General features: G+C 44.4%; 1 protein-coding gene across 1 annotated transcript in view; it reads right to left on the reverse strand.

Annotated features, from left to right (window-relative positions):
- CPS1 (carbamoyl-phosphate synthase 1) overlaps positions 1 to 15,765 on the reverse strand; it is a 94,778-nt gene that overhangs the window by 37,763 nt on the left and 41,250 nt on the right. Inside the window, exons 20-21 of the mRNA XM_074872251.1 lie at positions 14,208 to 14,384; positions 9,439 to 9,557 (exon numbers count right to left, since the gene is read on the reverse strand). Of these exons, the coding sequence (XP_074728352.1) occupies positions 9,439 to 9,557; positions 14,208 to 14,384 (296 nt within the window). The remainder of the gene's footprint in view (positions 1 to 9,438; positions 9,558 to 14,207; positions 14,385 to 15,765) is intronic.

The following is a 15,765-nucleotide window of genomic DNA, read 5'->3' on the forward strand; positions in this document are numbered from 1 at the left end:
CCAAATAAGCCCTTCTTTCAGTTGTTGAGGATGCTCTGTCTACCTTCAGAAATGGCCAGTCTTTTGAAAAAGCATCTGATTTCAGAGATACATAGTAGAAATGACCTGCAGAGGCTCACACACAAGGCAGGTTTTTCCTTCTGACAGTCTCAAGTATACTTTTTTCCATATCATGTGTGCTGCTTCTTGCATTATGAAAACAGGGAGAGGGGAATAGACAGGGTAAAGCAGGGGCACCCTTTTTGACTTCATACTTGCAATCAGGGTTTCTCAGTATTTCCATATGTTCTTCTGGTTTTGCTTTTCAGGAGTCCTAGTTTTTGCTGTTTATTTCAAATGCATTTATTTTCCCAGCCATCTCTGCAGCTCAACAGTTTCTTGCCCATTTTGCTTTTGATTTTTTCATCTTCTCCATTGCCCCTTTATTCCCTCCACTTTTTTCTCTCCCACACTATCTTTGTTCCACTTTTGACTCCACCTATAGCCCTTATAGTTTCTGCCTGTCTCTGTTTCTAAGCTACCTTTTCTAAGCTTAGCTTTTGCAAAAACATAAAAAAAGCCTATGTATTTTTATCAGCACTTCTGCTTTTCATCTTCATTGCCAAGAGCATCCTTGCCTGCCCAATAAATCAATATTTTATGAGCAAGCAAGCTCTGAATCAGGAAAAAGGAAATGATTAACAAACAAGCAATTTTCCTAAATCAGAGCTTTTGAATTATGTCCTTTGCTTGATGGTATTTTTAAATAAATAGCATTATGTTATTTGAGTGGGAGGAGAGGGGTAAGGCCGCTTTATTGGAATGTGTCAGGAAGCTGAAGCATGAAAGAGAGTCATTGGATTGGATTTTCCACTCTGGCTTAGGCATGGAGCAGCTCTGCTGCCCTCAGTGAAGTCAGGCTAGCGTAAAACAGGTGAGAGTCACAGAAGTGTCAAACTGGCTGTTCTGAGAGCAGAACTGGGGACCAGAAACTTTTGGGTTCAGGTCCCTGGGTAGATGGGTTTTCCTCTATCTACCTCCATCTGTAACTGCTATCCTCTGCACCATGTCCCAGCCTGGCACTAACCAGCCTGCTCTGCCCTCAGGGGACTCCAGGCAGGAGCACCACCTGCACCCTCAATCTTCTCCACAACCCTCCAACCACATCACCTTCCCTACTCCAGCAGATCCTGCTCTTTGCTAGTGTCAGAAGGAAGCAGTCTTGCCTAATCCAGCAGGTTGAACTTCCCAGGTTCTGGATTTAGTTCTGGGTGCAGAAAGACTTCCCAAAATAAGACCCACTTTGCAGCACCACAGTACATTAAAGCCTGCAGTTCCCATGCACTAACACCTCCACCACAAAACTCCTCTGCTTCTCCTCAGCCCTTTCTACTTTCTGATCTCAGCTCAGAGGCAGGACTTCTTGCATAAACTGTGAACACCAGAACTCAAGGCATGGATGGGTTTTTTACAGGAGGAAACACAGCAAGCAAAATCTGCCAATTCTCCGGCAAAACAGATGAAAGCCATCACTGGCTATTAAGAAGAACGCAGCCACCTTAGATTTCTCTCCTAGATTCAGTGTTCCCTAAGTACAAGTGAGCAGACCTGATGACCCCAAGAAAATGAGCCTGTTTCAGTGCAGTTTACTCCCTTGCTCTCCCTCCCTTCTGCCTCAGTAACACACATAGCTGGCTGTCATTTGATTACTGACAGAGAAAGAAAATTGCCTTCATTTGAAGCTTGTTTCAATTCAGTTTTTTATATCTCATTATAACAATATCATTCATCGTCATCCCCCCCAGCAGGGTGGGTAGAAGAGAAGCAGTGATTATTTGGCGACATGATTCATTTGCCTTGAGCTAGCAGCTTAAATTAGGTTAGGACACTTACTAATCCATGCAAAAGGGTAACCAGTTTTGTACAGGACAACCAGTGTGCAAGAGAAAAGCTGAGTACCTAAAGGGGAAATGAAACTGCTACTCCCAATGCATGATAAAGAAAAGATAAGAGATGTAGCTTTCAATGTGGCTAATAAGAAACATGTGGTGAGAACCTCTATCCAAGCAGCACCTAGACAAGAAGGGTTTTCTCATTTCTCACTGCCATGGAGGCACCTTAATATGGAGGAAACATGCCCAGCTCACCACAAGACAGGAAAGGCTAGAACTGACAATGCAGACATGGGGATGTAACAGTTTTGCCATTTAATATCGTTACAGAAAAGATCGGCAAGAGTTAAATGCCCAGCAGTGCTGCTTTCCAAACACTTGAAACAAGAATCTGCCATGAGATGAGAAATTGCCAAAAGTCTCTGAGGCAGCCCCCAAGGATTTGGAGGCACAACCAGAAGAAGGCGCAGGCAGAGCAAGCCAGCAGAATTGCTCCACCACAACTGGATCAGAGAGCTGCAAACCCTCAGTGCTGGTATGGAAATCAGGCTGTCTCTTCACGTACTGGACATACATCTTCATACCTGGATAATTTCCATTTACTAATAAGGGTAATTTTTAGCATTTATATCTCAACTTTCATGGAAAGGATATAAAGAAACATGCAAACAGTATGGTAGGGTGATGCTTATCTTGCAGATAGCAAAACTGAGACATGCAGAGGTTAAGAGGTGATGATTTTTAAGATCCAGCATTCCCACTGCCTTTGTTCAAAGACAGCCCTTTTGACTTGCTGGAGACACTAAAGCCAGCAGGAGTGGAACCAGGCTGATCTCTCTGAACGCTTGAGCGCAAATAACCCTTCCAAGAGCTCACCAGAAATCCAGCAACTAAAAAGAGAAGAAAAAAATTCTCAGTTCTTGCTATTCCTAAACACATGACCCAGTCCTACCTCACTGCCTCCTGCTTTCCCCTGGATCATCACTTACTTTTCAAACACAGAGCAAAAAGTCTTCCAAAGATTAAACTCCCTTGATGGTTTATAATCAATTCTGAAACAAGGGAAGATGAAGTGGCTGTGATTCCAGACTCCTATAATGCTCCTTTTTCCTAACATTCACCTTTGCAAAATGACAGTCAGAAGTTTTAGAGCTTCAAAATCAGACGATTAGACTTTTGCACACTGCCATAATCATTCAGTGGCTGTTCACTTCCTCGGAAAACTGAGGTCTCCTGCACATTTTGCAGTTTATAAACAATACAAGCCTTCCCAGAACCTTGCTTGTGCCTCTGTTTCAGCTTCCAACGTTGATTTGTTGTTGCTTTTTGTTTAAAGTTCCACCCTGTCATCTTTGGAACTCCATCCACTCACTTCTTCAATAATAAATGATAAAAGGAAATGGAATAAATTCCCCTTAATGAGGAAATTTTCACCTGGCACAGAGGACCTGGGGAAATCTATTAACTGACTGGAAGAACACTGGCAGCATTGCAATTATGAGGAGAGCTGGCTTGCTTCAGCACGGCCCTCTCTTCCACTTGACTGGCTTTACTCCTAAACTGGTGGATCAGATGAATGTTAAATAAACGTGCCGGCAGAAAGCCCCAGCTTGATATGGGAAGCAGAACTCTTTCTCTTGTCTCCCAAATCAGGATCTGCTTCATTTTAGGTATGTTGGCCAGTTTATGCCCATCTGTATATTACTTAGGCACATGTTAATAGGTCTTGATCACAAGGATCAGGAATGTTTTATGAACTGAGGGCCAAAGCCTGAGCTGGCAGCATTTGGGACACAGCTACTGCGTCAGTTAACAGCTGCCATGTAAGCCCACAGGCTCACCCCTGGTTTATCTCAGCAGCTACTCATGCAGCTTGGACATACGCATAGGAGCTGAAAAGATGAGCACACTCCGGCTCAGCCCATCAGTATTGAATTCAGTTCCTCTTAAATCTGGAGGGGGTGGATTTAAGCCCAGACTACAGTTCTGCTATGCCAAGCAAAGCAGACCGACAGCAAGAAGTGCTGGAATCAAAATGCCTAAAGCCCAGTCCTGAGAGAGCTCTTCTTTTCTCAGTACTCATAGACCTGGAGGGTTTCAAAAGCCTACTTGATTTCAGGTTGGATTATATACAAAGACATATTCTTCCTCTTTTCCTCATTGTCCTGCTCTGCTTCAAGGCTCCTAGTGGCTTTCTTGATTGCTCCTGATGTTTTACAAGATTTTGAACATGCTACAATTAAAATAATGAGATCAGTGTATAAATTCTCTCCCTGCTTCTCTTCTCAAGGAGACAGATTGTTACCATTTTTCCCCTTCTAAGAAACTCATGAGATGACTGACAAAAAGCTGTCAAAGGAGCGTTTAGGGAAGCAGGAGCTGTAAACCAACAAATCTTGCTCACTGAACAACTATCACTCCAGTGCTCTGCATCTTTAACATTCAGGTCCCTGGGCTAATAAATCTCATTGTGAACACCTTGATTTAAGTAACATGAACCTCACACTGTGTCCTAAGACCTAAATGACTCACACCTAGGATTAAGTGATGTGCTGAAGCAGCAGCTCACACCAAAACACAGCCAAGAAACGGGTCATAGATGCTTCCTCAAAGCCTGTTTTCTACTCCTGGTAAAAGACAGCTTTGAGGTCTTTGCTGTATCAAGGAAAGAATGCACATTACGTTTTTACAAATGTACAGATCTTTCAAAGAAAATACAAAGAAATTATTACAAATGGCTCTATAAGACAAATAGAAAGTATCTTATATCAGGTGAACACAAAGCACAAACAGTGCTGAATAGCTGCTTATATTATATTCTCCTCGTGTACTGAGTTCCTAACTTGTCCCTGAGTCTTCCCTGCCCCACAGTTCACAAAGAAGACAGAAGTGATCTTCCCAGTTAGTTAAAAATGAGTACTACAAATATGTCAGTGACAGCTCCTCAAACAGTAGAAATCAGGGCAGCCTCATTTAACATCACTGGACCTGCTCTGCTTTATACCCACACAAGGTCTGACTTACGCTCTCTGACCTGTCCCAGGAGCATGCAAATCATCAGAAACACTGCTTCTGAGAAGAGCAGGTGTGCAACAACCACTGTGGAAGAGCACAGGTTATTGATGGCCTGTCTGATCTTTCCTTCCTGCATCGTTTCCCAGGTCACCTGCTGGAGCCGGGCTTTAATTCCAGCACCTGTATTTCTGTGGCTACTCCACCAGAGTCATGTTTTGAAATCAAGTCATGCTTCCAGCAAGCAGCTTTCAAAGCACAGTTTTCACAGACCCAAGGACATGGGCTTCGAAAAGGAATTCGCAATAAACAACCTCTTCCATGGGCCACTGAGCAAAGCACCTAGCTATAAATGCTGGGCTGAAGTGGGTCTGCACCCTCCCAACGTTTTTGCTTTTCCCTCTATTAACCTGTGTCTCTTTAGGAACGACAAGGGCAATACACAGGACTGCACTTACCCCTTTCAAGCAAACCCCAGGCCAGGAGGGGTTTTCACTCAATGCCCACAGAGCAAGGAGACATCCTCCTCCAAAACAAAGCTCCAAAGTATAAAGTTATCAGAACAGATTGGTGCCATCATTTCCCACTGCTAGTAGGCTGGCTAGTTTGGTAACCACCAAAAGGAAGATCTGCTGTTTTCATTACAGTTAACTGGAAGAGTTGAGATTTAAGAAGACAGAGTTCAGTTCACTGCTCTGCCAGACTGTGTTTGAGACTTTGGTAAAGCTTACCATCTCTATGCTTTGCTCCTCAGTGGCAAAATAGGGGTTTATCATGCTCCTCTTTTCTCACTTGAATTCTACTTTGCAGGCTTTTATCAATATTGAAATGTTCCTCTTTGGACAATCTACTCACACTTACTTCTGCCTGTTGCAAGAAGACCCAATCTTCCTTGGGTCTTACTCAGATTTTCCCCAGCAGTGAACTTGACCTCATTACCTCTCCTTTTCACCTATCCCTGTGAGCTCCCAAGTAATGGCAAATACAATCAATTGCACGTTCAACTGCTACAGAGATGGCACAAGTCCTACTGATTTACAACAAGGCTTTTGTCCCCCCGTCACTTGGGCATAAATGATGATTTCACCATAGCTGCCTACCTCTTTACCTATATTTAACGGTATTTGTCATACATTCTCCTTGCATACAGCCACCGTTCTCAGGGATCACAATATCGGGAACAGATAAAAATAACCATGGCCACACGCAAACAAATCCTCACTACACACGATCAAAGAAGAGATGCTAATTCCAAAAGAGGCTTTCCCTTGCACCCAGGCTACCAGTGTCTTGAGTCAAACATGCCCCAGATGTTACTTCCAAGTCTGGACTTCAGCTGTACTCTTGGGAATGATGGTGCTACTGGATGCCACTGCAAATCTGATTAGCTCTGGACTGGGTCCGTAACCCCAGCCTTAAAGTCACATCTTGCTCCTCACTGCCTCAGACAGCTAGACATGGTCAGTTCAAATTTCAATCTTCTTCACGAGCTGTCAGTGTGATGAACAGCCAGTGGGGTCACTCCAGGGCCCTTCCCCTCCATTTTCTCTCAAGGGACAGGCAAGGCCAAATCTAGGGAAAGAATGTCCTGATAACAGCATATTCTATTGCACTGCCACTGCTCCATACACCATCACCTATTCGTAGACTGACAGCATGGGATGGTGCTTGCTCCTTTCGTTTGTGTGTACGTACATGTGGTTTGTTTGTGTGTCTGCATGTGTGTGGTGGGGAAGGTTATAGTTAAGATTACATTACTGAAGGTATGAAGGTAATCAGCCAAAAACCAACAAAAACCCCACAAAGTAAGTGTCCACTTTAAAGGAAAAATATGTAGGTCACAGGAGAAGCAGCAAAGGCACAAGTCTGGTGTGTGTGATATTACTGGATATTCTTGCAAGTGCTCTCAAAATGGCTTTCTTTTCCCAATTCAGCTCAGGCCATTTGCTTTCCTGCAGCCAAATCACAAAACCTGAAACAACTCTTTCTCCATCTTAGAGTGCCCAGAGGCAGAGTCAAATGGAAACATCGCTGCCGCATGACAAAAGCTATACAGTCTCACCAGCACCAGGTCAAATCTTCTTTGGAAAGAAGTTCCCTGGGACAAATGTAAACAGGTCAGAGAGTGCCCTTCCCAGTCTCTACTGTCTCTGCAAATGGCTGGCTTTGCCTGTACACCACTGAGAACAGACAAACATTATTAGGTCAGAAAGGTTTTTCCTCCCATAACATTATTTCATACAACCTTTCACACATGGAAATAGATCCTGTGCATAAATCAGTGAGGCCTTTTGCTCACCCCAGAATCACTGCACGAGACAACATGCGGTATGTGAATGCTGCGTGCTGAACTGCTCACAAAGGCCTCCACCTGCCTCTGATACCCCTTCCCCATCTGTCGGTTATATCCTCTTGTTCTAGCTCTAAATTTCCTCTTGGCAGGGACCATCTCCTTGTTACCAGTCTCTACAACAGCTCTGCAGGGCACAAATCAAGACTCTTGGCAGAGATGTTACTCCAACTGCATCCAAACCCTTGCTGCAAAGAACACCCAAACCAATCCTGAGACAATAAGGAAGGACAAATTCAACTGGAACAGAGAGTGAGTTTGTAACAGCAACAGTGCCTGGGGACAGTGCAACTACTTCTGGTTCTGGTAACGGTATTTCAACAACAGAAAGATTTAAAGCAATGACGGTGCCACAGCTCATTCTTTTCAATTGGAAATAATCCTGTAGCACAGGTAAAACTCATGCCAGGCATGCCAGGGACTGGAAACAGCCGGCTGCAGGAAGAGCACATGTGTGCCAAGTCTCATCTGCATCACTCGGTAATTAGCTTTCCCTCGGCTATTGCAGAGATGTGTTTCCTGATGTGGCTCTCTGGACTAGTCTCTTAGTTCAGGTCAGAAGTGTTTTTCCCTGGCTTTTTGCCTTTGTGCCAACACGCCTTCAACATAATGCAGCTGGACAGTCCATCCCCTCTCTCCAACGCAGGTTGTGAGGTAAGACAATTTCCTTGGGAAGGTCTGAGTAAGGATAATGGACTCAAAATCTGCACTGATAAGTGAATGAGTTTAAGATAATTTTAATTTATACCACCTGCAATCTGAGTCGAATTGCATGAATCTATTTAGAAGGGACACAACATGGGTTGTGTATGATACAAACGCAAGGTCGGATGCTGTCAAAGGGCTTTCTGTAGCCTATACAGCCTGCTGCCGAGTCACCAGAAGGATGAAAAACTATGTGGGATGGTAGCAGCTACTGATCACATTACTAGTAGTATTATTGTCTGCCACCCGCTGCAGAGAAAGGGAAAGCAACCTCAGTGATATAGGACAGTTCAGCACGATTAGCCTCTGCGGAGTGATGCTGGATTTATACCAGCTGAGGATGGGACCAACCTCTGTGGTCCCAAGTGCATCATTCCAGAGCATGCCACTCCGGCAGAGAGGAAATCAAACTGATTCTGGATACATTGTTTTTCTTCCTCGGGAGCTGCACATATATAAGGCACTTCAAGACAAATGCAACATGACACAGATGTTAGAGGGCAAAAACTTGTGCAGCCCAACAACAGACTTCTGTAAACAATCAAGCTGCTCCTTCTCTTCACCATCTCCCTCCACATTTATTTTTGTTTAGCTCCAGATCCAGCTTGTTCCGGGGGGCAAGGGAGAGCAAGGGCTGCTCAATTAAAACCGTGCAGCTGGTCAAAGAAGCAGAAATCACAGCAGATGAACTAACTAGCACCCCGGTGATGTACTGGCTACGGTGCGCTCCCAGTGCCATCATGCGGTGAAACGTGGTTAACACAAGGGATACCTGAAGCAGAAAAGCCGGCCAACATACAGCCAATAACTCAGCAAGGAGGTTCTCCCGACCTCGTAAACCACGAAGGGAAAGCTCAAGTCAGCAAGAGGCTGGAACTGAAATACAGCCCAGCACTTTAATTTACTGCTATCTTTCCTGCTTAGTTTTATATGGTCATTTTTCTTGAAGAAAGAAGAAGATTTATATTTAAATTTGTCCGGAATTATAGATGTTTGAAAGTGCAGTACAAAAGCAACACACTGCATGATCACAGCAAGGCAGAAAGGCTTAAAAATCAATTGGCCAGGCTGGAAAAAAATGTAGTGTATTCAACCCTCAGGTGTAATAAGTCAGTACAAGCCCTGTGTTTGAAGGCTAATTCCGTCCTAGGTACATGAGTGCAGCCTGCTGTTACACATTGCAGGCCACCCACATTCCCAGCCTCAGCCTCAAAAATACAGTGAGGATTTTCCAAAAGAAACTGGAACTTCCATAATCCCTGAGATCAGCCAAGGTGCCTAAGCACTCAAAGAAGTTCTTTTATGAAAAAGAGTGTTCTCAGAGTACTGTCCGGGTAAGACAGTGAACTGGGTTTTAAGACAACACTGCTTAATCCAAGCACTGAAATAAACTTCTCAGCATTGATTACATCTGTGCTCAGGGCTTACCACAGGTTTCCCAGCAGAAGGATCCCCAGAAGGACTGGTGTGTCCTAGGACAGGGCTGTTGTTTTTTCTTACCTGTTCACTTCCCTCAGGATCTTCTCCATGTTCCCAATGCTGCGCATCTTATACAGGAACCATTTGTCAATGGCTGTGAGTTTGTGAATGACATCCACAGGGACTTCGTTATCCAAGGCCTGCCAAAAATAGGACAGTGCCAAACAGCCCCTTTAATACATGCTTAGCAAATACAGATTTAGTTTGCAAATAGGTAGCAGCAACTATATAGCATAAAGGTATAAAAAGCACTGTAGACTGAGCTGGACAAATCAAAGTTTCATCTACCCCAGGATCTGTCTCCCTCAGCAATGGAAAACATGCTCCTCAAGCAGTGTAGGGAGGCACCAGTCACTTCTGCACAGGCTGTGGTACCAAAAGCTGGCTTCTGTTTGACCAAGAGAGATAATTTGCTTTCCACAGAGCCAGCAGCCAAACTTAAACTGATGGCAACAAGGGTTGGCAGCCACTGAGTATATGCCTCAACTACCTACAGCAAGGCATATTCAGCCTGCAGTGCCAACTCCTCCACCTACATCCCTTACCACTCACGTTGCCTAAATCTCAGACCCACTGCCAACCTCCTAGCTGCAAATGTTAAACAGCAAGTCCAGCTTCTCAGCTGTGGAGGAACTTCTTTTGCTTTGGGGCATAAATCTTGATTTACCCTTGAAATACAAGGCTGAATCAAAACATAGGGCCTTGAAATACCCCTGAAGCAAGGGAAAGTCCAGTCCTAGATGACACACTGCAGCTACAGCATAACTCAGGCTTCTCTCTCTGTATCTTAAGTTAATGTCAAGATCATTCAAATTCCTCTGCATTATTATCAAACTATTTTATTATTACCAAGTATTTTATTATTATCAAACTATTTGCAACCATAGGGTAAAAAGGAACCCCACAGAGTTATTATTCAAATGATAATGTTTTACAGGACACTGCGGAATTTATAAAAAAAGAAACAAACTCAGAGAAATATGCTAGAGCACCCCGCAATATGATTGTATTGGGGGGCAGTTGTATCTTGATACATTGCAGTTGTACCTTCTGTCACTGGTATTTCTTGGGTCTCACCAGTGGTGTACACAGTTACAACTCTCCTGGTAAGACAACTATAATCAACCATAATGATAATACCAACACGGTATCTTTGCTGAGCTGAAGTAATCAGGCTCATTAATTTGTTACAATGCTTAATTGTTTTCTTGCAGGGCAGCATCCCTGGAACAAAGCCAGAGCAACGCCACTGAAGAAAACTCCAGCACTAATCCAGGAATGAGTTTGGCCCACTGCACATCGGCATTATTCTTCCGAGTTAGCAAGCTGTGGACACAACGTTGTACCGTCACCACATGCTTCAGCATGTGATGTGGAGACTTTACACAAGCTGAGAGAAATGCACAGGTCACTTCACTCCTGTGCTCCAAAAAGGCACCACCCGCACAGACAAGGGAGGGGTAACAGCTTTCATCAGGCACTGCAAAATACTGACACTGCCTTCTACCTTTTCTAAAGGATTTCCAGGCAGCTTGCCTGGGTCTCCCTCTCACAATTTTTCTCTTGTCCTGAGAAGTAATAAGCTGCTGACTTGAATAGCCTGCTTGCTCACAAGCAGCAGAGAAAATCTCTAATGCCCATTTTGCTCCTTTAGAGTAACCAGTCTGTTACACACGGAGCCTTCAGCTAGTGCTTGGGCACCCAACAGCCACTGCTCTTCCAAATGCCTGCAGAGAGAAGCCTGGGGCCATGACAGTCGTCCCTGAGCACTGGCAATAACAAGGCTGGGCTTCTCACATATTTCTGGGTATAATACTGGTATGAGGCAACTGGTAAGGGTCCCTCCCATCCTGACTCCTTAGTGCTTGAAGGGTAAAGTCACACTGCCACATTAGTGGGACACGAGCAGGTCTTTCTTCTGCCCATCTATTTTCACAAAACACGTGCAGACTTGCATGTCTTGAGGATCTCCAACCTTCAGTCAATGGTCCCTGAGCCACGTATACACACACAGGTAGCATGCCCACATACACTTAATCTGCTTAGGACACTTTATTTAAGAATCCTAGGCATCTTCAAGGGAAACTGAAAAAAAACAGAAATGCCTTCCCCTCCTTAACCAGAGCAGGGGCAGAGAAAATAAACCGTCTTCATCCCTACGGCATAAATCTGGAAACTGGGAGAGAAGAATGAGTTTGCAGACAGTTCTTGCTCTGAAATCACCACACAACAGGGGCAAATCAGGTTTCCAGGCAGAAAATCCCTGTAGGATTTGAACAGGGGCCCTGGACAGCACTCCAATGGCTTTACTCTATTCCAACCTACGTGAAGGAATACAGCCTAAACACACAGTGGAAGAAGGTGGAGGGAGGCACAGCAGGACAGCATGACTTTAGAGCCCTGCTCACCTTCAAGAGTGTCCCATCCAGTAGACACTGGCCCCACACTAGGAAGCTAAGGGGTTTATAGGACTGCCTTCACACTGTGAGTTGGAGAGCAAGCCTGGTCTCCAGGCCAAGCAGCGGAGGGCAGCTCAGCTGCCCGTGCTGTCTTTAGGGCTGGGACCCTTGTTCCTCTGGTCCCATCTCTGCTCCCCACCAAAAGAAGTATTTAGCTGCCTGTGGACAGAGCACAAGTGCAAACTAACACGTCCATAGTGTGGACAACCAGGAGACCAGGGCCCTGGTGTGAAATAGAGCAAGGATCAAATCCACAGCATAAGTCTTCTGAGGTCACTTGTATACAAATCCAAAGAGGGCCCAGAAAAGATCTGATACAACCTGAGCAGCCCTGCTCATCAGGCAGTTACACCCTTGGCCACTCTGGCCAAGGAACAAATCTCATTTATTTCAGCCTTTCTCCTAGTGCCTTCTTTTACGTTACGACAGAGAGTACCGTTACAACAGCAATAGCTCTGAATGGCAGCTGAACTCCCTTCCCTTTCACCTGAACAGTTACTGTTTTCATCATCCAACAGACAAAGGAGAGAGAAAAAGTAAAAAGCCTTGGAAAGTTGACTAGTGGGGCTTGGGGGGAGGAGAAGACATACAACAAAGGTCCATCCTGTTTCAAACAAAGCTGACAGCTAAGGGGGACTAACTGTTGGCTTTTAAATGTCAGCAAGCTGGAAAGGGATTTCCAGGCAGGCAGCCCCAGCTGCCAGAAGTACCTCTTACTGATATTGCTTGCCTCAGTTATTAATGGGGACAAATTAGTGCACTGTGTCAGACAGAAGCAGCTCTTTAAAAGGAGGGATTAAGACTTTGATCTTGCTTTTTCTGACAGCTCCCAGTGAAAATGCCACCAGCTGGGAACACCCAGAGTGTTCACTGTGGCCCAAATTCACCTTCATCTCCCCAGATCCCCTGTGTTAACATGGGGCTAAGATTAACCTTTCCTAAAAGCTCTCTGAGCCACTCAGAGACAAGAAGCAAGATTTTTCTCTGAGTCACAAGAGAAAGCTGTAATAAAGACCAAGCACAGCTGTTGAAGGATGTTCTACACTTATGAAGACACACATTTCCCCAGCTTGAAAAGCGAGAGTCAACAGCCGGACAAACCACACATTTATAGAGCATCTTGTGCTTTTTGTTCAGGCCATTTATAAGAGGAACAGCTATGTGAAAACCTTTCTACAAATATGGCACAACCTCAGCTCCCCACACTCATGTGGAGGATGTAATGAGATGTATCTACACATGAGCACAAAGGGCTTAAAGACTCCACCACACAAAGTCAGGGGCACAAAAAATAGTACCTGGTCACTCCCTGCAAGGAAGGCTTGCAATCTTAAAAGAAACCCACAACAGGTAAGTATGAGCTATAAAAAACAGCTGCCTCCTCTTCACAGAGGATATGGACAGATGGACACATTAGCTGCAGCAAAACCAAAGTGTGAAATTGCACCTACCTTGTAAAGTAACTAACCCCACATTTACCGTGTGACACACACAGGAAAACACTCTGGAGATGAAGGAAGAAATTATTTCACACACTAGCTCCCCTTACAATAAAACTCCCCCTTACCCAGACACCTTGAAAGATGAAGTGATTTGCCCGGTGTGACAGTAGAGGGGTTAAAAGAATGCTAGCGGAAGTTGAGCCTATTTCAAAGAACAGGGGATTTCCTGTATGCTAAATTTAACACAGAGTTTTGGGTTTTTTTAGTTTCAAGCCCATACCAATGCAACAACTGCAAAAAGACTGCTCTCTCACAAACTGCAGCTTGCCATTCTTTATCATCTTTTGTTTCAGTCCTCAAAAGGATCTTAATTTTTTTCCTTCCTCCCTCTCTATAAATTAACGGTAATCTGCAAAACTGGCCAACTTTGACTGACACCTAGTGTAAAAGAGGGCTGAACATTAGCCAATATTTAGCAAACAATTATATTACAGGAACAATCAAAGGAAAGTGATCCAGGTCTCCACCAACACTCAGCTACAAACTGCAGTGTCAGGACACAGGAATGCACCTGCTGCTGAATGCAACAATCATTGGCTAAGATTGTACCAAAAGGCAAACACAGTACCTGAATACAGGAAGATGCAGGAAAATACAGATGTCGGCAGGAAAAATTAAAGTCATATACCCACCCAGCTATTATGTTCTGCAGAGGAAATTACATGCAATAGAGAATATCTGTACTTCAACAGCAAGAATCCTATGCAAGGTGGTCCCAGCGTGCTTCACACAGGGAAGCAATGAGGTGAAGAATATGTCACCTCAGCTGATCCAGTCTGGTAGCTGTAATTCAAGGAACATAGTTCAAGGACTTTCTACCTTTTGTTACCTTGGCTATTGCATATATTCGCGTGCTGGATGGCTCAGAGAGTTCCTTCTGGAGATCTACAATGGCTGGCCAGGGTTTATTCATGGGCAGATGTGAAGTGAAGCCATCTACAGATGGGTGGCACATTCTCAGGGCCTTTTGGAAGCTCTCTTCAAAAGTGCGTCCAATAGCCATGACCTGTAGCAAAGAGCATTTCCACATTAACTATGGTGAGCTTCTGCCTAGATATCCTCTGAATAACAGAGGAGTGCAAATTTAAACCACGAAGACAGACATACAGAAAGATTACAGACTTTGGACCTCCTCCTTAAGACAGTCCTGCTGGCTTTCAGACAGGCACAGCTGACTAAGCCTCGGGAGTTCCACTTCTAGGCCTGACTCTGCCAATATTATCAACAGGGAGTTTCAGACAAGTGACTGCTTTCTGCTTTCATCTCCCTATCTATAAAACACAGGAAGCCTCTGCTCTCCTCTGTAAACTGCTTTGAAGCACTTTAGTAGAGGGAAGCATTATGCAGCAGCATGGGTGTAGTAATATAGAAGGATATTTCTGTTTAACAACCTGTTAGAGATAGAAACTCACAGTGGGAATTTTAAGGTTCAGAAGAAATGTGCTCCTTTTCCTTTAAATTAGATTTAGCAGTGACTCTTCCCTGTGAGGGCTCTCTTAAAGGATTACTCCTCCTTGGCATAGCAGCACTGGGGTTTCCCTCCTTCAATCTTGACATCACATCTAGTAAGAAAACAAGCCTTTCTCTGTGGAAATCTGTGAGGTAACAGAGCCCTTTCTCAAATTTCTACATTTTTATTTCCCAGTGCAGTGAAACCCTAACAACATAAAAATTTTTTCAAACACAATGTTGAAAAATGCCAAAAAAAAAAAACCAACATTGTTTTTTCTCTTCTCACAGCTCCAGGTCCACTGCCCATCACAACAGAGCTCAGGAAAAAACAGGCCAGGCCAGGCTGTTCAATTAATATAAATGCAGTAGGTACTGTGATCTGGCTTCAAGTCCAGGCCTAGGGAGACAACTGTGCCATATGAAAGAGACACAGTGGCAAGAAGCTCTTTGCTTCAAAGACACCCTCTCCTACTCACAGGTCCTGGAGATGAATCTTTTTGTAGAGTACCTCCACCAGCTGCAAACTGCATCTCTTAAGCTTCTCCATCCCTGTTTCAATTCACCCCCCAGCAGTCACAGACCTGCACAGTTGGAGCACAGACTCTTCCTACAACTCCCCCCTCCCTTTACCCAGCATCCTGCCTTGAGAAGCATGGGGGGTTCATGCAGTTCTGCTTTTGTGATATATGATCACTGGAAGGACTCGATATTTCCTCCTGCAAATGTTGTGTGGCCAGGAAGTGTTTACAGCTGATGGTGCACAAGGCAATTGTATTTAGGAAACCCAGCTCTACAGAACAGTCCAAAAACCCCTAAGCAGAGAGGGTTAATATCAGTAAGTGTCAGCTTGCTGCAAAAACCCCACAAATTCATTGCCATTAAAAGCCAAAACTGCCACTGGAAAATCAAGTTCTAATTAATCCTTCCAGTTGTGA

Source organism: Strix uralensis, chromosome 6, assembly GCF_047716275.1.
Source record: "Strix uralensis isolate ZFMK-TIS-50842 chromosome 6, bStrUra1, whole genome shotgun sequence".
Classification (NCBI taxonomy): Eukaryota; Metazoa; Chordata; class Aves; order Strigiformes; family Strigidae; genus Strix; species Strix uralensis.